General features: G+C 34.0%; 1 protein-coding gene across 4 annotated transcripts in view; it reads left to right on the top strand.

The window, feature by feature from the left end:
* Positions 1-26,692, top strand: part of LOC110111645 (probable N-succinyldiaminopimelate aminotransferase DapC) — a 57,023-nt gene extending 30,331 nt beyond the window's left edge. For all 4 annotated transcript variants that reach the window (XM_020843604.2, XM_020843608.2, XM_020843607.2 and 1 more), the window contains 3 exons: positions 24,193-24,347; positions 24,458-24,583; positions 26,445-26,692. In XM_020843604.2, the coding sequence (XP_020699263.1) occupies positions 24,193-24,347; positions 24,458-24,583; positions 26,445-26,657 (494 nt within the window). In that variant the 3' untranslated portion in view covers positions 26,658-26,692. The remainder of the gene's footprint in view (positions 1-24,192; positions 24,348-24,457; positions 24,584-26,444) is intronic.
* Positions 26,693-27,654: the final 962 nt, after the last annotated feature.

Genomic DNA, 27,654 nt, shown 5'->3' with positions numbered 1-27,654 from the left:
TTTTAGTTAGTTTTACTAATTTCTTTGATTATTACATCTTATTAAGTGGAGTAATTTTGGTCTTGAATAAATCAAACTGCATAACCATCATTCTTTGAAGCATCTTGTTAAATTTAGAGAATTGGAGAGGGACAAGGCTTAATTTTATTGCATAAATTAGTCTATTTATATATCTATACAAGATAGCTTAATAAAGAAACAAATAATTACAGAATAATGCATGATTGCTCTCATATAATCCTTCCTAAATCAGACATCTAAATTTGGAAGGAGATCAACGTGATGCAGGTGAGCCTCCCACGGATTACCATCTTAGCTGTGGATCAAAATGCTAAACGACAGCTAGGATTTAATAATTGAGCCTCCGACGGATTCCCATCCTAGCCGTGGGATCAAAATGTCAAGGGATGGCTGGGATTTAACACATCTTTTAAGTTTTTTTATCTTAAAGGTATCTTTCATTATCAGATCCAAATAATGAGGGATGCATAGAATGTAATATAAATGTTTTTGCTTATTTTGCAACAACAATACGATTACACAACATTTAGCAATAAATAATTAAACTATCTAAAAGAAATATATGAAGATAATGTAGTGTCATCAAGTAGTGACTTAATAACTAGAGCATTCTTAGAGGCATTATTAGTGACCAATCATATAATGTAGTTCAATATCATCGATATACTAGCTTAGAAATTCAAACATTTTTATGACTTATTTGCATAAGAGGTAACATTAGTTGACTCTATGAATGTGGTTCTTCTTTGTACAATTAACCAAAAAGCTAACTAAACATTTCCCATTATGAGATGTCTTACTAGCAGGCATAAAAGAATGGCCATATTTGAAACAATCTTATTTGTTTCAACGAATGTTTCATGTGTTGTACCTTATTTTTCAAGTATGAAACATGCAACTTGTGATAGCTTGGAGGTTTTATTCTAGAACCAAAATTTCCAGATTCTTTCACAACCGTTTAAAGTTATTATACTTAACAACAGTGAAGCGATGCTTTGCCTCATGCATCCATCAGCAAAGTTGTTGAACCAATCGTTTCCTCATCTCATTCCAATTGATTTTTCCCTCATCTCTTTCATTACTTCAAGTTCATTTAGAGTTTTCAAATATATCAATTGATACTTACCTTCGGTTTTTTAAAATATAGAAATTGTGATTGAATTGTAACTTTTCAATGGTCTAAGAGCTGAAATGTCATCCACCCCTCCCATCATAATGATCTCTTTCACACATATGATCATAGTATTTTATTGATTTGCTCATTCAATGTTCATACTATCTCAAGTATCATCTTTAACATGTTAAGAGTAACAACCACAAACTTTTGCGTTTTTATATCCCTCAGTCAAGTATTGTTATGGCAAGTGATTGATCCATTTATAATTTTGCCATAAAAAATGCATTTCACACAGTTGATATCATATTCCTTTGTTGAGATAACATATTCATGTTCTTCCCAAGAAGTTTGACCTAGTCCATCATTTATTGTTGTTTGTAGCTAATGAATGTAATTACGTTTCAATGTGGATTATCATTATTTTTAAATAACGAGATGATAGTTCTACAAATGATTTGGCTAAACCAAATTATGTCAAACAAAATAATACATAAAATAATTAAAAAAAGAATTAGTGAAATGGTAAGGAAATATTAAAGAGCATACATGAAATTTGAACTCGCATCTAAGTGTCTTGGAGCAGAGATGTTTGGCTTAACTAACAGCAGCTCTTGTGTTCAAGGCTCAAGAGGGGATTATGTTTGAACTTTCAAGATAAAGAACTCTGCTTTCAGCTCAGAAAGAAAGATAAGCTTTGCGTTTGAAGAAGAGCTTGGGTTTGTTATGTGAAGATGAAGTAGAGCTTATTTCATTGCACAATTCCACCTTCACTTCTCTCTTGCTCGATCTCTAGGGTTTGAGATGTACACTCACCCTCTTGCTTTTGTTTTACCATAGGAAGAAGAACTTGTCTCATCATTCATTAATTGTGCTCGCAGTTCCCTCTCACTCTCTTCTCATCCTCTCATAATGGTTTTACTACATGAGAGTTTCATGCATGCGTGAGAGCCTTTGACTAGGGATGTTTACAGTGTGAGAAACAAAGATTCTAGCCCCGTAAGAAAAGAATATTAATGGAAAATAGACAAATCAGATCATATTAACAGTAAAATAATAAATAAAATCTAATAGATTTATTTAAGCCCTAAAGCAGGAAATTATATATCACACACTACAAGAGCAATGTGTCATGAGCTGGAACTCAATAAAGCGTACTTCTAGCATGTGCTATTTTGACTATCTATGCCTTTCTACACAAATAGCATGTAGGCGTGCATTGGTATGCTATAATAAGCTAGAGCGCACTTAAAGTGTGCTAGTGACATGCATGTATTAGATTGTACTAAATACAAGTTAAACTAATCAACAATATAATATAAAGTTTGAGAGTAAAAGATATCAACAAATATAGGTGTTAAAGAAACTTGATTTTACGAGAACTTAGAATTTCTTTATTATTTTCACTCAGAATGATATTACATGTTAACCTACCAAATCTTGCATAACCTGCTTTTTTTACTTCTTATTCCATGGCATTTTTATAGACAAAGAAATGGCTAAGAAAAGTCTAAAAGTAAGTTTAAAAAAATCCTCTCCAAATGGCTCTCGAGTGACTCCACAAATTAGTCCTTTTTAGACATTTTTAAGATTTGTTCAGAGCCTCCGGTGTACATAATTCGAAAATGTTCTGACGTTAACTATTTTGAATTGATTTGAGAGGAGATGGGTAAAGTTTTAAAAAAATCATAAAAAAATTCTTATTAAATTAAAAGCACATTATATAATATGAAATCATATGTATATAACTCAACGAATCTTATAAAATATGAATTTAGCCCAATTTTATTAAATATAACATAATAATTATCTCATTAAAACTAATTGAAATAAAATTATCATGAACTTTTAAATAAATCAAATAAGCTTAAAAAATAGGATATTTTTGTGTTGAAACATAGATGCATGAGCAAGCTACCATAAAGGTTTTAAGGACCTATAAAGCAATTCATTAAGCATAATCTAATTATTCTTAATTATCATAATTACGCATGATTGACTTGTAAATACAAATTTAATAATATAATTATAAAATTTATGCTTACATATATTTTATAATAATATTAGTAATCTATTCTGAGATGAAATACATTTTTAGCAGATGACTAATAATTATTATAACTTTTGTAAATAATAAAAACCAATTCTGAGATGAAATATATTTTTAGCACATGATTAATAATTAATATAATTTTTGTAAATAATAAAAACCAATAAATTAAATCGATAAAAAAATTCAAATAAATTCTCAAAAATCATTGGTAAATTTATAATAATGTTGAAACATAATTTGAATTCATTTTTAGCAAAAATGAAGTTCTTCTTAGGTTTGTATTTATTATCCTTGAATCCTTAATACATCTAACTCAATTAGTTTATGTTTACAACAACAACAACATCAAGCCTTTATCCCACTACGTGGGGTCGGCTACATGAATCCTTTTTCTCCATTGTGTCCTATTAAAAGTCAAATTCTCGTTTAAATCTAATAAAGAAAGGTCATTCCTAATATTTTCTAACCAAGTCTTTTTAGGTCTACCCCTACCTTTCTTAACATAAGTCAAATCTAATACCTCTACTCTCCTAACCGGGACATCACAAGGCCGCCGTTTTATGTGACCAAACTATCTAAGACGACTTTCTCTAATCTTATCTTCTACTGGAGCTACTCCAACCTTTTAACGTATATGCTCATTTCGTATCCTATCTCTAAGGGTAAAGCCACTCATCCACCTGAGCATCCTCATCTCAGCCACACTTAACTTAGTATTATGCTTCTCTTTTAAAGGCCAACATTCGGCACTATAAAGCATTGCAGGCCTCACTACCATCTTATAGAATTTTTCTTTAAGTTTGAGGGGTACATTTCTATCACATAACAAGCCCGATGCATTCCTCCACTTCAACCATCCAACTTGAATTCTGCTGATAATATCCCCATCTATTTCACCATCACTCTGAACAATAGATCCAAGATATCTAAAACGTGTACTCTTATTAATGACTTGATCGCCCAAAGTCACAATCCCCTCACTAGGTCTATTACTACTAAAATTACACTCCATATATTCCGTTTTAGATCTACTCAAGCGAAAACCTTTAGACTCTAAGGTTGACCTCCATAATTCAAGTTTACCTTCAACTCCCTCTCTAGTCTTATCAACAAGAAGAATATCATCAGCAAAAAGCATACACCAAGGTACATCCTCTTGCAAATGTCTAGTGAGAACATCCATGACTAAAGCAAAAAGATATGGGCTTAAGGCTGATCCTTGATGTAACCCAACCGAAATAGGGAAATACTTGTTCAATCCTTAGAGTTAAAAAAAAAAAACTTAAATGTTAATAATCTTTGCATTAATAAATCATGTTACCAACCTAGTTTTAGAGCAATATGTTGATCTCATCCTTGGACACTTCAACTTACTGACACCATTGTACTATTTCTTAATTCTACCTATATAATGATGTTAATTTAATTTAAATTAAATGGATGACTAAAAGTCATTGAAATCGAAGTTGTTAAAAAATACTTATATTTCAAACTCTTTTGATTAGGCTTGATACATGCAGGCTTGGCCTTTCAATATGTAAATGCTTTCTTGCAGATGCAATGCTGGGTGGCGTGTAAGCCCAAGCTATCCTCTAACTTTTTGAGTTTCAAAAGAATAACAAAATTAATAAAAGAAAAAATGGGACATGATAAGACTTAATAACTGTTAGATGAAGTAACAAATATGCTATAAATATACTGGTTTTGCATTGATTTGGATGTTAACATATACAATATTTCATTGTGCTATCAATTTGAGGGAAGAACGTCCTAGAAGAGAAGTTGCAAATGAATTGGTCGGCTTTTAGAACTCTAGTGCTGATAGAGCACACTTAAGAAGAATGTTAGCCACAACAAAGAACTCAAACGAGCCATTGCATTCCACGTGCATGTGCTTGAGAGAATTGAGATGTTTGGATATGCTCTTAATGTTTCTTATAGATATATATACAAAATAAAATAAAAAGAAACAACAAAAAAATTCAAACATATTAGAACAGTACCATATTGTAAGCCTATGGCTGTGCTTTGTTTGAATTAAAAAAAAAAACTAAACTAATTTTTTTTTATTTGATTGGTTTGATTTTGTTGATAAAATATTGGTTCATTTATTTCTTGTGATTTTGATTTTATTTTATTTTTTGGTTATTAGTTATGTTTTTTCCTAGGTTAAGAAAGGTAGAGGTTGACTTAAAAAAGACTTGGTTAGAAAATATTAGAAATGTTATTTGTTTATTATATTTAAATGAGAATTTAACTCTTAACAGGACACAATGGAGAAAAAAGATTCTTGTAGCCGGCCCCACATAACGGGATAAAGGCTTGATGTTGTTGCTGTTGTTGTACACTTCTATCTTCAACAATCAAATTAATAAAGTTCATGAACTATTAATAAATAAATGAAAGAAAGATCAATATTGATATTATTTATTCTGCATGTCGAAATTTTAAATTTAAACAAAGATTACTTGATTTTTTAATATAGATTATTTAAATTAAATATGATTAGATTCATTATTATTAATATTTATATTTTGGTTAATCGAAAATTGAACCTAATAAACCAAGCTAAAAGTTGGTTCAATTTAGTTCGATTTGAAAATAGTTTGGTCATTCTAGTTTTCTAAAGTTTACAATTGAAATAAATAGGTTTAGCTAATTTGTAAGCTGAATCATCTAAACCAACCAATTTCACACCTCTATGTAAGCCCCGACCTTAAATACAATACATGATAAAAACCCCATATTGGGGAAACTAAATTTAAATGTCATTTTTATACATAATTTTTCCTGGATTAGATCCTCTACAAGCTAGCAAATAGATTTGACCTAGTCAATAAGCTAATAAATATCTTGAGCCCATTCCTCAGTGAATATTTGAATTTATAAAGGTTAAGAAATGATAGTTTATGCATTAAAGAGTATCTTTTCCCCGATGATGCCATATTGACATTAAATTTTGACCATAGGAGATACTATTATCAAAATGCCCTTAAAATTTTAAGCAAATTATTTTGGGCTCAAATCTTCATAAAAATACAAAAAAGTTATAAAATCTAAAAAATTGTCATGTAATGAATAATCACTTCAAACTTAAGAGTACCCATCTCATATATTATTTGCAACAGTTTTTTGAGGATATCACTAGAACCATTGTATGTGTGTGGGTTGGTAGATCATTGGCCAAAGGTTCAGTTTCTTTGTGGAACTTTCTGCCCCATATTGATCCAACAACAATTGTGTAAGCCAATGAATTTTATTAAAAAAAAATGTAAGATTTAACTCAAAATTTAAAATGTAAAATTATTATCTACTCTATGGTACTAATTGATGAATTTGGGTGTACTCAAGGTTTTAAAAGGTGAAATCGAGAATCGAGGCATTTTTTCTAAGCCAGGCGAGGCGTAAGCCTCGAGGTGGATCGAGGCGTAAGCCTCAAAATGATTAAAATAAATTAATTTAAAATTATAAATAATGACAAAAAATAACAAAATATTATGTCAACTATGAATTTGAAGATTTGTTTCAAGATAATATTACTGGAATACAAGATTTAAAATAAACTCACTTAAAAATAAAACATCCCCTTAGGATCAAGATCCAAAGTAGGCTCATCATCACTTTAATTGTCTTTAGAAGAATCTTCATAATTAATGTCAAAGTCATCCTCAAACTCTTCTTCATCTATAATATTTTTTCCTTTATCTCCTATATCAGTTAATATTTCATTATCTCTAAAATGAAACAATAGTAACATATAAAATAATTCATTATATTTAAGAATACCTTTGAATTTTTTTGAAGCTCCAATCTCACTTTGTTTCTTTCTTTTATATACTTGGGTGTTGCTTCATTGTCTTCTTCATTGACATGAGTTTCTCCTTCTGCTTCAACTTCAGAAACATCAGCATTCTTAGGAGTAATCCATTCATCATCAGATTGTAACTCATCAACAAGCAAATGGTCAATTTCATTCTCAATATTTTCTTGATTCTGCAATTTAAGTTGTCTATCTTTTTGTTTTTTGTTAAACATAACATAAACTAGTTTGTTCATTCGATCTGCTGCCAATTAATTTCTTCTCTTTGTATGATATTGATTGAAGATACTACAATTACGCTCGCATGCAGAAGCCGAACACATTAGGCTAAGAACTTTAACTGCAAAAGATTTCAATTCAGGAACATCATATCCAAACTAAGCCCACCAACGTTCTACATGAAGACAAACATAGTATTTTATAAATATAGGTTGAATTAGAAGACTTGAACATAAATATTAACATTAAAATTATAAATACATAAACTATAAACATACCAGGAGATCGTGTTTTATAGTAGGCTTGTGCTGCTCTAAATCCAAACATTCTCTTCTTCAAATGAAAATCCTCAAGTTGATCATTCACTTGGAGGTAGTCTTCTTCAGAAATGAGTCTTCTTCAAATGAAAATTTTATTGTAAGAGAAATTATAAAATTCTGCTTGGTTTTAAAGTTTGTAAATTATTTGTATAGAAATATACCGAGCGGTACCGAGCATATACTGCTCGGCACCGAGCGATACTGGCTCGGTACCGAGCATGTACCTAGTGGTATCGTACATGCGTACCGAGCGGTACTGGCTCGGTACCGAGCATGTACCTAGTGGTACCGAGCATGTACTGCTCCGTACCGAGCATATACTTGCTCGGTAACGAGCGATATCTAGCGATACCTAGCAGTAGCGAGCATGTACTAAGCGGATGAATGAAAGAAAGACGAATCAAGAGTTATTCAAGCTTTCATTATTGCACGTCAAAGTCTCACTTGCTCTTCCGACCTATCCAAGGCCTGAACTTTTCCTGCACTCACAACTTTGGCTTCGTTTCCTGCTTTCGAAACCGTTATTGCTTTCGGCTTCGTTTCCTGCATCGTCTCCTTCTGACATCGTCTCCTGCACTCACGGCTTCGTCTCCTTCCCTCACGGCTTCGTCTCTTTCCCTCACAGCTTCACCTCCAGTTTGCCTTTCAATTCTCACTGGAAGCCCTAATCCTATACGCGAACACGAATAGACTGCGTCGTATTTACATATATACCGAATAAAAAAATTCGAGGCGGTGCCTCGTACGGCCTCGAGGCATTACGGTCTGATGCATACGCCTCCTGCAAAAAAATCGTAAGCTTCGCTGGATGGTTCGAGGTGTAAGTCCCGATACGCATGACTTCCTCCTCGACTTGAGGCGCGACTCAATGCGGACGCCTCGTCCGCTTTTTTAATGGTTGGGTGTACTTCATCATTATTATAAATAATACTCAAGTTATTTTCAATTGTATGATTGATAGAACTTATGTTTGTAGGTTGCAATGGGATATAGTATATGTTGCGCTTATCATTTTGAATTGGTACAATTTCAAAAGACATTATAAATGTATGACGACATGTCTTGATTAATACTACATTATAAACTCTACCATCACTTGTTAGTGTCGTAATAAATGTACCATTTACTAGATACCGATAAACCTATTTATTTGTAAACCTTAAATTGTTCTAGTTTAATGATCAAATAATTCTCCTTTCAAGTTCTTCAAATATAGTGAATTATGGAACTTGTATTGAGCAGGTTTTGCTGGTAATATAGGTAAGTGGAATGTTCTTCGAACTAGACTGTAAATCTCAAACTATCATAATTTAATGATTGAGGAATTCTCTTTGCAAGTTCCTCAAACATCTACAACTTGTTTTGGGCAGTTCCCCCACTAATATTGGTAAAGTCTTTGTCTATGGTTAGTTAACCATCGAAAATGGCATTAAACGTGCTATTTGTTGACTCATTGTACTATTTCCTATTTGAAATATAAAATCAATTTATTATTGCATCCAAAATGATTTGCTTCACATTTTAGAAAGTTAATAACTATATATTTCCTCCTACATTTAATAATAAAAGAGAATTACATAAATTATTTCAGAAACTTACTTTAATATCTACTAAACATACAAAAATAATAACATATGATAAAATAATTATTGTCATTTCAATAATGCATAACTTGAATATCAAATTTAGTATATATCATTATACATGTCTCTTTTAAACAAAAAAATATCATTATCAAAAGAAATTAATGAGTTCTTAATTTTATTAACTTATATTTTAAATAATGCAGGGTAATGAAATAATTTATAATCACCATCTTAATTGCTAAACATAAACATATGCATAACCTACTTTAAAAATACATAAACTAATTATAATATTTAAATATAGTAATTGAGATAATTACAAAAAATAGAAAAAATGTATTATATATATATATATATATATATAATTTTTTTGCTTATAAAATCTAATCTAAATTTCATGATGTCCTAATGGTCTCTATTTTCAACAAAACTTTTATATATTAACCTATAATATCCATAAGAAATTACCTCCTATGTCTTTGTTTTTTTTCATTACCTCTATTTGCACTAGTAATTATGCACTTGTATCTAGCTATGCTTAAAATAATAAGTAATTTTATTCGCTTATTTATCTAGATTTGGAGTTAGTTCAAGTGGATATTATAAATTGTAAAAAAATTTGCATTCTAACATACTTTTCATATTGCATCATTAATTCTACATTATATGTCGGTGTAATGATTTTCTATGCCTACTTACAGCTATAATATTTTTGAATGGATGTTCTCTGTTTTATTAATTTATACTTGTCTTTTGTTAACCATTGAAGTTGTGTTACTCCTTTTTAGTTATTGACATTTGGGAGAGAAAACATAGGCTCTATATTAGCACCAACCCAAAAAATATCTCTTGTTACATAGTTCTCTTGACAAAAAGTGTGTTAATGTCATGATTTTCTGTAGCACTTTTTGTTAGACATGCTTTTGCCAACGTTTTGTTTCCTTGGTTTTTCATCAATATAACACATATAATCATCTAATGTATAAATAAAAAAGAATCAAGGCTTGATATCAAGATGCCCACAAAGATTTATTTTGACTTTAATTGATATAAAAAAAAGAAAAATCTTAAGTTTTTTATATGGATATCTTATGTTATGAGAAACGTAAGAGTGTAGGTGTAGTATATATGAGAAATCAACTCAAAATTTAAATTAATGCGGGGTCAAAAAGTTGAATGGAACTTTGATAATGTTGAATTCCTCCACAAAGATTTATTTTGACTTTAACTGAAATGATAAGAAAGAAAAGTTAGTTGTGGGCTTCAAAAATTCATGACCCAACCTCTCTCTGACTCTTTCTTTTTTGTTGGTGAGGAGAGCTTTAACGAGATTAGATTTTGGGGTAAATTTTTAGATGACATATTAAGTTTTTAGATAAAACATTAATCAGAGATTCATCCTCATTTTGCGAGAACTTTATGATCTGAGTTTATGTTTTTTTATAGGCGCAACCCCCTATAGTTAATTGACTCTCTCGATAATGGGAGAAAACTTTCGATTAAGGCTAGTTGTTGAACAGATATGTAATATCCAACATATAATATCAATAAAATTATGTATTTAAAATTAAATATTATCACCACACACTTAAAGTGGACGGTGAGGGGAATGGTGATGAACTTGATTAAGATCCCATAATTATGTCGTCCCGGCTCATCATAATTCCTAGTCAACTTAGTCAGAGAAGGTAGTCGACCCAACCTGACCGAAAGATCCTTGTTGACAACCATCGGGTGCTTAGTCCAAGGGTACCTTGTAAACTTGAGGTGAATTTTTGTTTAATGAGACGGATTTGAGTCCACTTTAGCTAACAAAGGGCTATGCGCACTATCGATTATACCCTATTAATTCATTACTCAAATATTTAGAGCCGTTGGAGAATATATGAGCTCTGGCCATGACCGTAATTTAGTGGTATTGTTTGGCAGCCTGTTAGAGGGCCCCTATCATAATCGTTTATATGTGGTGTCATTTGGCGGTGAAACCCCTAGTTAGAGAACATGTGCCACATTCTTACTGGTAATAGATGGTTTGAAAACAAATCCTAGTGATATTCTCGACTGGACATTGCTCTTTGTGAGCTGAAGTGATTTTCAAATTTATCTATCTCGACAAACTATTGCTGAGGGTAGATAAAATTTTGCTTTATGTTTTGGGTGTTTTATTTCAGCTTGAATATCTTAATTTTTTTTTTTGAGTTTTGAACTTTCATTAAAATTGGAGCCCCTTAATGATTGATTTTGAGATTTGGGGATATTTAAAAAGTATATCCCCTTCGATTAGGATTAACTTTCAACACGGCCATCATCGAGGTGATGTTTAAATTATATGAATATGATTAAAAGTAGTTTATCATTATAAAATCACTTAGCCTGTAATAAAAGAAGAATGCGGATTGACACCTCTCCTAAATTCTGGTTTTTCGTGTGCCTCGATTCACATATCTTCTAGATTTGCATGTCATTGTATCATAACTCATATTAATTCTGTAATATTGCAGACCCATGCAATATTACAGCCATTTTTAGGTATTTTTGACGTTCATGACATAATGGTGAAATTCGTTTTGCGAACGGTAGTGTTCAGGTAACGTCGCATAACATTTTATCCTTAGTTCATTGATTTTGATCACCTTTGACGGCATGGGCAATATTTCAGCCTTTTTTAGATGATTTCGATGTTTCAGACACAATAATGAAGTTCATTTTGCTAACGGGCAATGTTCAGATAACGCCGCGCAATATATTTTTCGTAGTCCGTCGATTTTAATCACCTTTGATGGCATTAGCAATATTATAATCATTTCTATATGATTTCGAAGTTCCATACACAAAAGAAATGTCTGTTTAGCCAACTAACAATATTTGGGAATGCTGAACAATGTTTCGTTCGTAAAACATCGATGTTGACCACCTTCACTCAATTGAAATTTGAGGGGCCCCCCTTAGGTAAATTTGATGCGTTGATCGCATCGGCCCAGTCCGTTTAACAATCGAAGGTCATTTGAGTAGTTTTTACTAGTGTCACACTAGCCAAAAAATCACGATTGTCGTCATTTCCAATTGAGTTGCACAGAAACGACTCTTCTTTGGTAAATCAGATATTATTTTGAGCCATTTTGATGCCGATTAAGGTGCACCTATGCTCGTGATAAGCGACATATCTGATAGTCGCTTTCCTCGATGCACTCGATTGATCGTTGAATATGCTTAGAGCTCAACATTAGTTTTTTATATAGTTATCTCAAGAGAAAAGTATAAGTGTAGATTTAGTATATATATGCAATTAATTCAAAATTTAAATTAATGCGGGGTCAAAAAGTTGAATGGAATTTTGACGGGTTGAATGTTGAATTGTCTTAAATAAAAATTAGGTGAAAGAAATTGATAATTAAATGATTGGATTATTATAAAGCTGATGAGGAATATGTTAGACCGATCCAGCTGGTCAATCTGGATCGGCTCTATTGAGGTAGAATAATTTCGCCTATTTTGAGGCAAAACTTCCGCCGCCCGCCTCCTTTTTTGTAGCAGGGCCTAAGAGGCAATTTCGAAAGGGGGATGAGGGGACAATTAGGAGGGTAATTTAATATAAAGGGATTGTTTGAGAATTGTATTATTTTGGGCAAGGTTTTAAAAGGCAAAATCGAGAATCAAGGCGTTTTGTCTAAGCGAGACGAGGCGTAAGCCTCGAGGCGGATAGAGATGTAAGCCTCAAAATGATAAAAATAAGGTAATTTAAAATTATAAATAATAACCAAAAATGATAAAATATTTTGTCAATTATGAACTTGATTATTATTCTAAGATAATATAACTTGAACACAATATTTAAAATAAACTAACATAAAAATAAAACACCCTCTTAGGATCAAGACCCAATACAGGTAGGGGTGTCAATTATATACACGACACAACCTGACCCGAACTCGACCCGAAAAATCCAGGTTAGGATCGGTCAGTTCAACAAACGGGTCAAGTTCGGGGTAACCCGGTAACTCGAGATTTACCCGCATACCGGCATATGTCGAGTGTCCTGCATGGCCTGCAGCCCGAAATTTAATTTTTCCTGTGTGGCTTGCGGCCTGAGTCGAGGGATTGTATGGACGTCATGCAACCCGACATACCTCCGCGTCAACATGACAGCGTCACGATCAAGCCATCCATTCCCGCAGTCCTGTACGGTTGGTGCGCACACCACACATCTGCAGTCCACTGGTCGTGGAAGTTCGCTTGGTCTCGTCGAATCTCGACGAGTCGATGACTCGACATCAATCTTTTATCCCGCAAGTAAGGACTGTACCAACACCACATGCCTCGCCTACCGCCGGAGCCCGCGCTGGCCTTCGCATCATTGCATGGCTAGTGGCCAACCTAGCCACACCTATCGCCGGTCGAGACCTGATGGTAAGTCGGTGGACAACGAACCCGCTCTGCTATACTTGTGATTTCTAGCTCGTGGGTCGGGTCGGGTTAACACGGTGACCCACACGGGTCAAGTCCGGATTGACAAACCTGACATGTTTGCCAAACCGGGTCGGGTTAGTGTCAACTTGTTTATGGACGGATCAAGTTGGGCTCGATCGGAACCCGACCTATTGACCTGAATTGACCATCATAAATACAGGCTCATCATCACTTTGATTGTCTTCAGATGAATCTTTATAATTTATGTTAAAAATAATCTTCATAATTTATGTCAAAGTCATTTTCAAACTCTTCTTCTTCTATAATATTTTTTCCTTTATCCCCTATGTCAGTTAATATTTTATTAGCTCTAGAATGAAATAATAATAATATAGAAAATAATTCATTATATTTAAAAATATTTTTTGAAATTTTTTGAAGCTCCAATCTTACTTTATTTTTTTTCTTTTATGTACTGGGTAGTTATTTCATTGTCCTCATTGACATGAATTTTTCCTTCAGCTTCAACTTCAGTACTATCAACATTCTTAGGAATAACCTATTCATCATCAGATTGTAAATCATCAACAAACAAATAATCAATTTCATTATTACTGTTTTCTTGCTTCTGTAATTTGAGATGTCTATCATTCAGTTTTTTGTTAAACATAATATATACTAATTTGTTTATTTGATCTACAGTTAATCGATTTTTTCTCTTTGTATGAATTTAATTAAAGGTGCTCCAATTACGCTTGCATGTAGGAGCCGAACATGTTAGGCTTAGAACTTTAAATGCAAAAGCTTTTAATTCAGGAACATCATCTCCAAAGTGAATCCACCAATGTTCTACATAAAAATGAAATGTATATTATGAATATGAATTGAAGTAGAAGACTTCGACATAAGCATTAATTAAAATCAAAATTATAAATATACAAACAATAAACATACCGGGAGATCGTGTTTTGTAGCATGCTTATGCCGCTCTAAATCCAAACATTCCCTTCTTCAAATGAAAATCTTCAATTTGATCATTCATTTTGAGAGTCTTTTTCAGAAATGAGTCTATCCATACATTAATACAAATCAGTTTTCACTTATTTATCAACATGAAAGCCCTTATCATAATGAAATTAAAGGTTTAATAGTATGCAACAACATGTTAGTGTTGGTGTAATTAGCGATCACACTTTTCATTTATAATTTCTCATATTTCTTTATAGGCATCTTAACTTCTCAAATCTTTTGCAATGTCTTCTTTAGTCTTATTCAACGATTAGAAAAGCGGACGAGGTGTCCGCATTGAGTCGCGCCTCAAGTCGAGGCGGAAGTCATGTGTATCGGGGCTTACGCCTTGAACCATCCAGCGAAGCCTACGATTTTTTTTGCACGAGGCGTACGCATTAGAGCGTAATGCCTCGAGGCAGTATGAGGCACTGCCTCGAAATATGTTCTTCGGTATATATGTAAATACGATGCAGCCGATTCGTGTTCGTGTATTCGAGTGTAGGATTAGGGCTTCCTATGAGAATTGAAAGGCGAACTAGAGGTGAAGCCGAGGGAAAGAGACGAAGCCGTGAGGGAAAGAGACAGAGCCGTGAGTGTAGGAGACGAAGTCGGAAGGAGACGACACTGAGAAAGAAATGAAGTTGAAGTTGTGAGTGCAGGAAACGTTCAGGCATCGATTAGGTCGGAAGAGCAGGTACGCGGTGTTGTGGCCTTGACTTTGACATGCAGTAACGAAAGCTTGAATAACTTCTGATTCGCCTTTCTTTCATTCGTCCGCTCAGTACATACGTACCGAGCATATACAAGCTCGGTACCGCTCAGTACATGCTCGGTACCGCTCAGTACATGCTTGGTTCCGCTCAGTACATGCTCGATACTGCTAGGTCTTGCTCGGTATCGAGCCAGTCAATACCGCTAGGTACCGAGCAAGTACATGCTCGATACTTAGTGGTATATGCTCGGTACCGAGCAAGTACACGCTCGGTAACGAGCAGTACATGCTTGGTACCGAGCGGTAAATGTTCGATACCGAGCGGTACATGCTCGGTATGCTCGGTATTGAGCATATACAACAAGCAGAATTTCAAAATTACTCTTATAATATAATTTTATTCCGGGGGCAGCAACGCTGCCCCTAGAAACCCCCGTAGGGGCGCTGCCCCTTAACCCCGCGACCTGACCGGGTAGGTCGAACCCCACTAGGGGGCAACGCCCCCTTGGACCCCCGGCAGATTGGCTGCTGCCCTAGGAAACCCCTGCAGGGGCGCTGCCCCTTGACCCCGCGACCTAACCGGGCAGGTCGAACCCCGCCAGGGGGCAGCGCCCCCTTGGACCCCTGGCAGACCGGTATATTTTTGTATTCATATTGTTTTATTATTGGTAGTACAAATAATTGTTAAAATATGTCCTATTGTTAGCATGACTAGTGGCACAAGAAGGAAAGATCCTGCATGGAAATCTGAAACTCAAGTTGAAATGTCAGGCGAAGTTGCAAAGAAGGGATATATTTACATGAAATATAATTTTTGTGAGAAACGTATAACTGGTGGCGTCAAGAGATTGAAGGATCATCTAGCCTGCACTCATGTCAATGTGGGATCATGTGCAAAATTTCCTGATGAGGTGAAAAAGGAATGTACAAATTATTTAAAGAAGTTTGCCACCACAAAGGAGGTCATACAAAGAAATATGGAAGAGATGATTAGAAACTTTTCTTACTATGGATCACAGCATGAAGGTTCTAGTACTGGAAGCCATCTAGTTTATTCTGAACGAGGCAGTTGGGGGCCCTTGGATAGATTTATGCTAAATATTGATAACGAGGAAAATATAAATACTCAGGATATTCAGCCTCCTACAGCTACAAAAGAACTTAGGAAAAGAGTTTGTTTGGATATCGCCAGATTCATCTATGAAAATAGGATTCCATTTAATGTTGTTAGGAGTCCGTTATGAATCAATATGTTACGATCTGTTCAAAGCTATGGAAGAGGATTACAACTTCCAAGCATGTATGAGCTGAGGACTTGGATGCTGAATGAGGAGGTTAAGACAACTTCAAAATTGGTGGATGATGTCAAGAAGACTTGAATTGAGACAGGAGTGACAATAATGTCAGATGGTTGGTCAGATATTCGACATAGAAGTATTATTAATTTATTGGTCAACAATCCATATGGAATAATTTTTCTCAAATCAGTAGATGCTTTAAGCTTTGTAAAGGATGCACAATTATTGTTTGAGATGTTGGATGAAGTTGTGAAGGAAGTGGGAGATGCCTTAGTAGTACAGGTTGTTACTGATAATGCAAGTGTATAGAAAGCTACAAGAAGAATGTTAATAGAGAAGAGGCCTCACCTTTACTGGACTCTTTGTGCTGCACATTGTATTGACTTGATGCTTGAGAGGTTGGGACAGTTGCCTCAACATAAATCAGCCATATTGAAGGCCAAATTCGTTAGTAAGTTTATATACAATCATTCTTAGGTACTCAGCTTGATGAGAAAATTCACTGACAAGAAAATTATTAAACCTGCTGTTATAAGATTTGCTACTGCATATTAATATTGCAGATATACAAGGAGTTAAGATAACCTTTGGAAGCAATGTTTGCTTCTGAAGAGTGGGATAAAAATTCATGGACCAAAAAACAAGAAGGAAAACAAGTTAAAAAGATTGTTATGAAAGACGATTCATTTTGGCGCAGTACAAATTATGCTTTGAAGACAACAGGACTATTAGTAAAGGTGCTTAGAATGGTTCATGGTGAGAGGGCCCCGACTATGAGATTTATTTATGAAGCAATGAATAGGGCTAAAGAAGACATTGCAAAAGAATTGGGAGGTCAAAAAAGTGCCTACAAAGAAATATGAGATATTATAGATGAAAAGTGGGATCGACAATTACACCAACACTTACATGCTACTGCGTACTATTTAAATCTCCAATTTCGTTATGATAAGAATTTTCATGTTGACAAAGAGGTGAAAACTGGTTTGTATGCATGTATGGACAGACTCATTTCTGAAGAAGACTACCTCAAAGTGAATGATCAACTTGAGCATTTTCATTTGAAGAAGGGAATATTTGGATTTAGTGCAGCACAAGTATGCTACAAAACACAATCTCCTGATATGTTTATAGTTTGAGTATTTATAATTTTAATGTTAATATTTATATTCAAGTCTTCTACTTCAATCAATATTCATAAAATATTATGTTTATCTTCATGTAGAACATTGGTGGGCTCAGTTTGGAGATGATGTTCCTGAATTGAAAGCTTTTGCAGTTAAAGTTTTTAGCCTAATGTGTTCGGCTTCTGCATGCGAGTGTAATTGGAGTATCTTTAATCAAATTCATACAAAGAGAGGAAATCGATTGGCGGTAGATCTAATGAACAAACTAGTTTATATTATGTTTAACAAAAAACTGAAAGATAGACATCTCAAATTGCAAAATCAAGGAAATATTGAGAATGAAATTGACCTTTTTCTTGTTGATGAGCTACAATCTGATGATGAATGGGTTACTCCTAAGAATGCTGATGTATTTGAAGTTGAAACAGAAGGAGAAAGTCATGTCAATGAAGAAGACAATGAAGCAATTACCCAAGTATATAAAAGAAAGAAACAAAGTGAGATTGGAACTTAAAAAAAATTTAAAGGTATTATTAAATATAATGAATTATTTGTATTTTACTATTATTTCATTTTAGAGCTAATGAAATATTAACTGATATAGGAGATAAATGAAAAAATATTATAGATGAAGAAGAGTTGGAGGATAACTTTGACATTAATTATGAAGATTCTTCTGAAGACAATCAAAATGATGATGAGCCTGCTTTGGGTCTTGATCCTAAGGGAATGTTTTATTTTTAAGTGAGTTTGTTTTAAATATTGTATTCCAGTAATATTATCTTAAAATAAATCTTCAAATTCATAGTTGACATAATATTTTGTTATTTTTTGTCATTATTTATAATTTTAAATTAATTTATTTTAATCATTTTGAGGCTTACGCCTTGCCTTGCTTAGAAAAAACGCCTCGATTCCCGATTTCGCCTTTTAAAATCTTGGTCATATTCATTGCTTCATAAATAAATTACATAGCCATAACCTCTCACCATCAACCATTATAAGCACCTTAATTAATGGTCATGTTGTCTTCAAAAAATAATTTGTACTGCGCCAAAATGAATTATATTTCATAACAATCTTTTTAACCTGTTTTCCTTATTAATTTTTGGTCATTAACTTTTATCTCATTCTTCAGAACAAACATAGCTTCCAAAGGTTGTCTTAATTCCTTAAAACTCTGTAATATTAAATATGTAGTAGCAAATCTCGTAATAGCAGGTCGAATAATTTCCTTGTCAGTAAATTCCTCATCAAGCTGAGCACACAAGAGTGATTGTAACTGAACTTACTAACAAATTGGCCTTCCACAGGGCTGATTTATGTTAAGGCAATTATTCCATTATCTCAAGCATTAAATCAATGCAATGTGCAACAGATGGAGTTCAGTAAAAATGAGGCAGATTCTCCATTAACAATCTCTCTGTAACTTTGTATGCACATGCATTATCAATAACAACTTTTTCACAACTTCATCCAACATTTCAAATAATAGTTATGCATCCTTTATAAAAATTGAAACATCTACTAATTTTAGAAAAATGATTCTTATCATCTCTTTCATATTTTTTTGTGTGATCTCTTTCGTGGTGACAAACTTCTTTAAGTAATTTATACATTACTTTTTTACTTCATCATGTACTTTTACACACGATCCCATAGTGACATGCATGCAGGCTAGGTGATCCTTCAACCTCTTGACACCCCCTATTATGTGCTTCTCGTAGAAATTACATTTTATGTAAACATATCCCTTCTTCACACCTTCGCCTGACACTTCAACTTGAGTGCCATATTTCGATGCCTCCTTGTGCTAGTAGTCATATTAATAATTTGTAGAAATAAATAATTAACATCAAATTAAAAATTTACAAATTTAATTATAAATTGATGACACAATAATTTTTTTGTATGAAAAAATTTACAAATTTCATGTTGTTTAATTGATGACATATAAAAGATCTTAGATTTACAACTCTTTTTTTTTTAGATTTTAATGGCACAATAACTTATTATTGATTTATCCTCTTTACTCTTTATTTGCAGAGATAACGGAACATTAAGGAAGGTGAATGGAAAAAGCAAAATCAAAGTTGGATATATAGAAAGATATATGAAAGTTACACATTAATATATTACTGTATTATGTACGGAAAGATGTATAAGTAGAATCAAAGTTGTATTTGGAGTAAAATCAGTTCTGGACATAATTTTATCTCCAATTATAGCTTCAAGCATAAAGTCAATGTGATTGTTTAGATAACATGCAAATAATTTTTGGATGTGATATTCTAAAGAAGAGATGAAAACAAATCTAAGACATTGATAATTTATGATATAAAGTCAATTCAAACATATTTTATATTGAATATTTTAATGAAAATAATGCATATGGATGGAGAATTTCTCTTAAATTTTGTAGGAGACTCATAGATAAAATTAAAAATATCAATTTGATTCATAGATAAAATTAAAAATAAAGTTAGGTTATGCTCAAATTTGAATCATTTAATCTTCAAGCTTTTAAAAACTTATTCCTAACCTAAAATTAATCGTCAATCTCATTAGTTCACTTAGAACCCTATGTTTGTATGCCCAAATTATAAGTTACATCTACACTTATTAGCTAAAACTAAAATTTTCTAAGTCACTGATTAAGACAAGAAATAGGTAGGTTAGCTAAAACATCACCTACAAATAATACGCCACCATTCAGTTACTTAAAAAAACTTATAAATAAAAATTTAGAAAGTTCATAAAATACTTCATTCAGAGTCACATATGTAAATTTTCTAATAGTAACAATAAGAACGAGCTAAGGGAAGCAATTGATAAAGAAAATGTAAAAGACGACTATTTCCTTGGCATGTTAGAGTCAGAGCCGGAGAGGTACGTCAGAGTCAGAGTCGGAGAGGCACGTCGAAGTCAAAGCTGCTGTCGGAGAGGCACGTCGAAGTCGAAGTGTTGTTGGAGAGGCACATTAAAGTCGGCGGAAGCAGAACGATAGAGAACGAGGAATGAGAAAGAACGGGAGAGTTAAAGCGGCATAAGTGTTTCTAAGCAGAAGCCCTAAGCTTAATAAGCGTGTTCGACTCACGCGCATTGGCAAAAAAAATAAAAAATAAAAAAAGTTGAATGGAGGCGCTGCCTCGTTTCGCTTCAGCGCCTCACGCCTTGAGGCGCACGCCTTAGTGAAAAAAGCGCAAGGTTTGTCCGATCAGTTGAGGCTTAAGCCTCAGTTCGTCCAAGATGTGCCTCAATTAGTGGCGCGCCTCGAGGCGCCCACCTCACACGATTTTTTAAACGAAGATTTTGGGTATGCTTTAGATAGTGTTTACCTAGGGTTTGATTTTTTTTTTGTCTTGTTTGCTGAGTTTAGAGTAATCTTAGGTTATTTGGGCTCTTGTTGGTGGCTAGGGATTTGGGAGAGTCATGTCTTCCTCTCCAATTGAAGATCCAATTATGTCTTGCTATTTTCTTTCATATATCTTGCAATAAAAATAATAGTGGTGTGTTCTTTTTAATTTTTTTATTGCCGTTTGTTGATTTCGAGGAAATTGTATCCACCTCCTATCAAATTTGTATCAGAGAAATTTCTTAGGCGAAAATTGAAGTCTGGCTAATTTTTGCTGCATTTTCTCTTCGATCTTGCTTTTTGTTTTTTACTGTTTGAAGATCATAACCATTGGTTTTTGGCTGTTTTTACTGTTTGGAGTTGGATCCGGGTACCCATGGCAGAGAAAAAGGTAAAAGTGTTGGAGGGGACAATCAAACAATTGAAATCTAAAATTTCAGATCTCTGAACTCAAGTTTCATATTTCAAAAGTCAAATTTCATCCATCCATGAGAAGATCAATTTGAAATTTTCCATCATAGAAGAGATGCTGAAGAAGATGCTCGAGAGCCAAACCAAAACGACAACGTTAGAGGTGAGGGAAGTCATTGATTGCCAAGGAAGTGGGGAACACCTTAATCAGATAAGGCAAAGGGAAGATCAGGGGGAAAATATTGTGGAGGGAGAAGAGAGAATGCGTCCCCTCGGACATATTTCTAGGGAGGAGTCGGGTTGATGGCATGCAGAGAGGTGTGAAGGGGTTGGGCATGAGCATAGGGGTGTTGAATTTTAAAGTAGAGATGTTGAATTTGAAAGGCAATGGCTTGATTATGACAGAAGAGGTGCTGAATTTGAAAGGAGGGGAGTAAATATGATCGAAAAGGTGCTGAATTTGAAGGGAGACGGTGGGCATGTGATGAAAAATTTGGGTACAATTGGAGAAGGATGATGGTAGAATTGGGGGGACGGTGGTGGAACACCATGAGCAGTTTGAGCATCTGGCCAACCAACTGGACCGACTTTGAAGAATGTACTGGATGGGAACTTTATGAAATGACTCAAATCAGATATTCGAGCATCAATTAGAGTAAATGAGGCCTCACGATTTGGGAGAGACCATAGAGCTAGCTCAGTTAGTGGAGGATCAGAGGTACCTGGAGAGGGGACTAGAGGCAAAAACTCAAGAGATTCGTACATGATGACCACCACCTTTTTAGCACCCAAGTAGCCGACACTGGGTACTCTTTAGGAGACCCGAAGGAGAAGATTGGAGGAGAAAGACTTCAGAATAACTTTAAGAATCTCACAGAGATGGAGATCTCACAGAGACGGAGTTATAGGAGAAGAGGACGAAGGGGCTCTATTTAAGATTTGAGGAGAGGTATATACTGTGGCCCAGATGTAAGGATCGATCTTTTCTAGTTCTCATCGGTTTTGATGATGAGTAAATTGAGGAAGGAGTTGTCTTTCCACCTTGCGGATAAGATAGGTTTTTGAAAGTGGGGTATTGTTAGACTGGCTAGTCGGTCAACCTGAACCAGCTCTATTGAGGCGGCATAGTTCCTTCTATTTTTAGGCAGAACTTTTGTTGCCTGCCTCCTTCTTGTAGTGGGGCCTAGAGGGCAATTTCAAAAGAGGGGGGAAGAGGGAAAATTAATATGAAGGGTGTTCTTTGGGAATTGTATTATTATGGTTATGCTTTAAGTAGTGTTTACCTAGGATTTGTCTTTTTTTGTCTTGTTTTCTGAGTTCAGAGTAGTCTTAGGTTATTTGGGCTCTAACTGGCGGCTAGGGATTTGGGAGACCTGGATCTTCTTCTCTAATTGAAGATCCAATTGTATCTTGCTATTTTCTTTCATATATCTTGCAATAAAAATAGTAGTGGTGTGTTTTTCTTCATAATTTTTTATTACCGTTTGCTGATTTTGAGGACATTGTACCACTTCCTATCAGAATATTAGAATTGATCGACTATTTTGGATTTTTTTTTTTTTGCTTTAAAATAAAAGATGTGCTATATAAACTTTTCATATCTTATAACACATTTATAAATAAGACATTTATAAATATCTTGCTCACATTGATTTCGATCAATATGTAAAACGGTGGCCTTCTGATGACCCTGTTAGGAGAGTAGATATATTAGATTTGTCCTATGTTAAGAAAAGTAGAGATAGACCTAAAATGACTTATTTAGAAAATATTAGAGATAACCTTTCTTTATTATATTTAAATGAGAATTTGACTTTCAATAGAACACAATGGGGAGAAACGATTCTTGTAGCCGACCTGATGTAGTGGGATAAAGGCTTGATGTTCTTGTTGTACTGATTTCAATCAATATGGTTGCAAAATAACATTAAAATATGATTAAATCAATAAATGTTGAAGTGCATAAATCGAAAGCCGACAAAGAGATTATGTCATCTCATTAATTTAAAGGCTAGGAGGCTTATGTGTTGTGCAAAGATGATTGACAAACTTTGATCTTTATGCCATCCAAAGAGACCTTTGAAAAAATAAACTTTAGATTCATCTGAAGGCTGAAGCTTTAAGATAACCTAGTAATGAGAATTTAAAAAAAAAATTGATTCCTCCTTTAACAAATTTTGTTTAAAATTAATGAATTTAAAAATATACTTCATCTTCAAAATTTTTTTAACAATATTTAGTTTATTTTTCATATTTATAATAAATAAAATTAAAAAAATTAATTTTCTTATTTCTTTGTTGTTTATCAAATGCTAACACGAACTGGAGAACAACTTTCTAAACATGTATTGACTCACCTTTATTTGACGCTTGATATTTAAGCTACATTACTTAATAGTAATTCTTGTACTTCACTTCACTCTGCATGAATTGGATGATTCAATCAGAACATTTTTAATGAGACATTTGGCTGATATTCTTCTTATGTATGCTCTATTAGCAAAAGACATCTCAAAGCCAATCAGTTCTTTGCTACCGTTTCTTCTAGGACATTCTCTCCTCAAATTGAAGGGACAGTGTCATAGTGTATCTGTTAACGTCCAAATCAATGCAAGACCATTGCCTTGCATATTTATTGCCTCGTCTAATCACTTTCTCAATCTTCTCGTCTATTACTTATTCTTCTATTTGTTCTTGGTGTGATATATAAAGTCTGTTATGCTTCTCAAATTTAACAGGTTGGAGGATAGGTTGGGCTTGCGCACCATCCAATATTGCATCTGCGATAAGAAATATTCATATCCGAATAACAGATTCAGCGCCTGCACCTTTCCAAGAGGCTGCACTTACGGCTTTAAGAAGCTCCCCAGAATACTTCAAGTCCCTTAGAACTGTAAGTAGCTGTTTTGATGCCTTGGCTATTTATGATTGAAGTTATTTCCAGCTTAGCTGTCGCACTATCAAATTGCAAATTCACATTTTTTATCTTGTTATGCGGTGAAGAGCTACGAGGCCAGGAGAGATATTGCTGTTGAGACTCTCTCTGGGCTTGGTTTCCAGATACAGTTCAAACCGCAGGGTTCATTGTTTCTATTTGCGGAGCTTCCAGAGAGCTGGTTACATTCTGATGTATGTTTTCTTCACCCATTCATGAAATATTTTGGCTTAATATTGTTTAGCTTGCCTTACTATTTGGTTACTTGATAGCTACTATTAATTTTGACATTAGTCAACTTTTGGTTTGGTTTGATGACATCTATAATTATTTCTTTCATAAATGATATTTTAGTCTTATTTTTCTATCTTTTATTTGTGTCACAATTCAACAGTCACTCTAAATGTCAGGCCATATAATGACCGTAAGGAATATAATAATAATAATTGATAATTTTTTTCAATGGAAATAAGTGTCTGAGGGTTCAAATAGAACAATCCCTTTTAATATCATTGAACAGAGAACCAACAGATTATTTATTAAAAAAAATTGTTTGTTTCTTTTCATCCAGATAGGCCCAATCATAGCAGCAAAAGCAAATTATGTGATCAGAATTTAACCCTTTTCATATCCCTAATAGTATCATAGCATCATAAATGTTATCAGCGATCATTATAAATAACACTATACATTATTTCAGCTAGATAGCACTAAATCAAACAGTCTATGTTTGATAGTTAATACTATTATTCAAATAATTGTGTTATATAGATAATCAACTATTGAGATAATAACAACCCATTAACTGTGACTCAATAAAGAAAACCCATGTGTAGCACCAGACTTTACTAAGAAGCCTACTTGGTGAGCTAGGGCTGGTGAGAATGGAGAGAGAAGAAAATATAGAAACATATGCATAATACTCAATAAACTGGGAATTTCAAAACTAACAGAGCGTTTGTTATATCAGTCACCAGAAAGAAGAGCCTAAACTATTCCTCATCACTCTTATTTATAGTTATTTCGAGTGCTAGCGGAAAGGCTATACAAAGAAACACACACACACACACACACACACACACACATAATAATATATATATATATAATACCGCATAGATCACATATAAAACGTTACACAACGCCCTTGACACGTGTCACCCTCCGTTTGGTTAAGCGGGAGGTGAGGCTAATGATTTATATCCGGGCGAGTTCGATGGTGTCAAGTGTGTATTGGGCGAGTTTAGTAGGGGTCAAGTCCTTTGTATTGTGCAAGTTTGCAAGATAATGTTGAGCATAGTTAACTTGGTGAGTTGACGTTGGTTGGGAGACGCGGGTGATATGTGCCGTGAGCCTTGGGTCCCCATAAAAGAACTGAAGAGTAAGCTGAGGGCCCCAAGTAGGCTCTTTCATGTAACTTAGTTCGGATGGAAGGATGATTGATCAATCTGAGAGAAAGCGAGTGACTGATAATGGAGTCTAGGCGGGTTTCGAGTTGTTGATTTGATTAGATATCTTCAGGACCCACTGACAAGCTTGGTTGAGTGATGCCTGTTGATCTAATCCGAATGAATCTCCTTTTAATTTTCGGTTGAGTACGGCTCCCCTTAGATTTCTCAGGTGTGTTCCTTCTGTGAGCTTGCTTGAAGGGCGAGCTCATCATGAGAAGGCATATGCAGGTATCCAACATAAAGAATTACTCATGTGCTTTTCTCATTTTAAATAGATCATAGTTATCAATTGGAAAATTGTGATTAGTTTGTCTGCTTTCAATTAATTGTTCAGTTAGAGCAAATCTCAATTAGCATTTTATCTAGACACTTGACTAAATTATGTTGTCTGTAAATTTACCTCTTTTGAAGCGTGGAAGAAGAGCAAGTAATCTACATCTCTAGTTTATAAATGCATATCGTATATTTTTATTCGGCACCTCATCTTTAGGAACGTTACCAATTTATATTAGTTTTTCTAGCTAAATCACCGGCTAATGGAATACACATAAACTGAACAGTGCTGCAGTTCTGAGAATTTCCTCTCATTTGAGCTCTCTGCTTGTAGGTGGATTTTGTGAGGGAGCTGATCAAGAAAGGTGGGGTTGCTGCAGTACCTGGTTGCGGTTTCTTTCATTACAGTTCCAATAATGAAAATAAATATTACAATAGATTTGTTAGATTTGCATTTTGCAAGAGTGATGAAACACTTGCAGCTGCTGCTCAGAGGATTAGAGAGCTCGAAGTCATCGGAGACAAAGGTTTACTTAAGAAATTATGAATTTAATGTTTGATCACTTGATGATTATTTTTCCAGCTACTGACTATTATTTAACATTGCTAAACTATGAGCATGCTTAATGAAGAGGTAAGTTATCGGCTTTGTTATAACTCTTTTTAGTATAAAAATTTTTTTGATCTAAAATTTTTTTACTAAAAAAATTGCATTGAAAAGCAATAAAAAGCTGACCTAAACAAATCATAAATTATTGTTTTCGAGCATAGTTTGGCTCATGTCCTTTTTCTAAAAAAAAAAAATTAAAACAATTAATTTTGTTTCATCTATCAATTTTGCTTGTTTGGATTAAATGTTGGATATCTTTAAATCTAGTTTTTCTTACATTTTAATAAAATTTAATTTGTACATGTTCTTAAGCATATCATAAATAGAGAGAGAAGCTCCAGGAATTAAGTGAGAGAAAGTTCGTTTGATTTCAAAATTTTATAGTCCTTTTTTTTGGCGGTTTGATCGTCGATGATGGAAGAAGCTGTGGCGTTCGCCGCTGATCGTCGGATTCCTCCCAGCGATACTAGTCTAAAGTTCATTCGCCCGGATGGTTCTCCCAGAAATCTCAAATCCGATATCTTACAGATTAATGAACCATCATCAGAAGTTTTGAAGAAGACACCGGTTATTCTAGGAAAAGGCAAAGGGATTTTGACTCAATCTCTTGTGAAGAATTTTAAGTCACCGAGTGATTATAAGAAGAATTTAGCTGACAATGAAGCCTCGTCTTCATCGTGCTTGAAGTTTTTTGTGAACAAATATAATAACCCAGTTGGTAAATCTCAGTTTGTTGAGAATGGAGTCTCCTTTTTGCAAAAATTGATGGAGAACACGTCAGATACTCGACGTAATACCAAAGAAGATGTAACCTTAAAAGCTTCTGATTCTAATCCTATCAACTCATGGTCCAGGAAGACGAACATCAAAGTTTCATTCAATGGAGACGAATCATTTCTTTCTGAGGATGGTGAATCAATAAAACTCAATGAAT

Source organism: Dendrobium catenatum, unplaced genomic scaffold (genome assembly GCF_001605985.2).
Source record: "Dendrobium catenatum unplaced genomic scaffold, ASM160598v2 fragScaff_scaffold_1021, whole genome shotgun sequence".
In the NCBI taxonomy this organism is placed as follows: Eukaryota; Viridiplantae; Streptophyta; class Magnoliopsida; order Asparagales; family Orchidaceae; genus Dendrobium; species Dendrobium catenatum.
The sequence above is the reverse complement of the archived record's forward strand: the minus strand, read 5'-3'. Positions and strand labels throughout refer to the sequence as shown.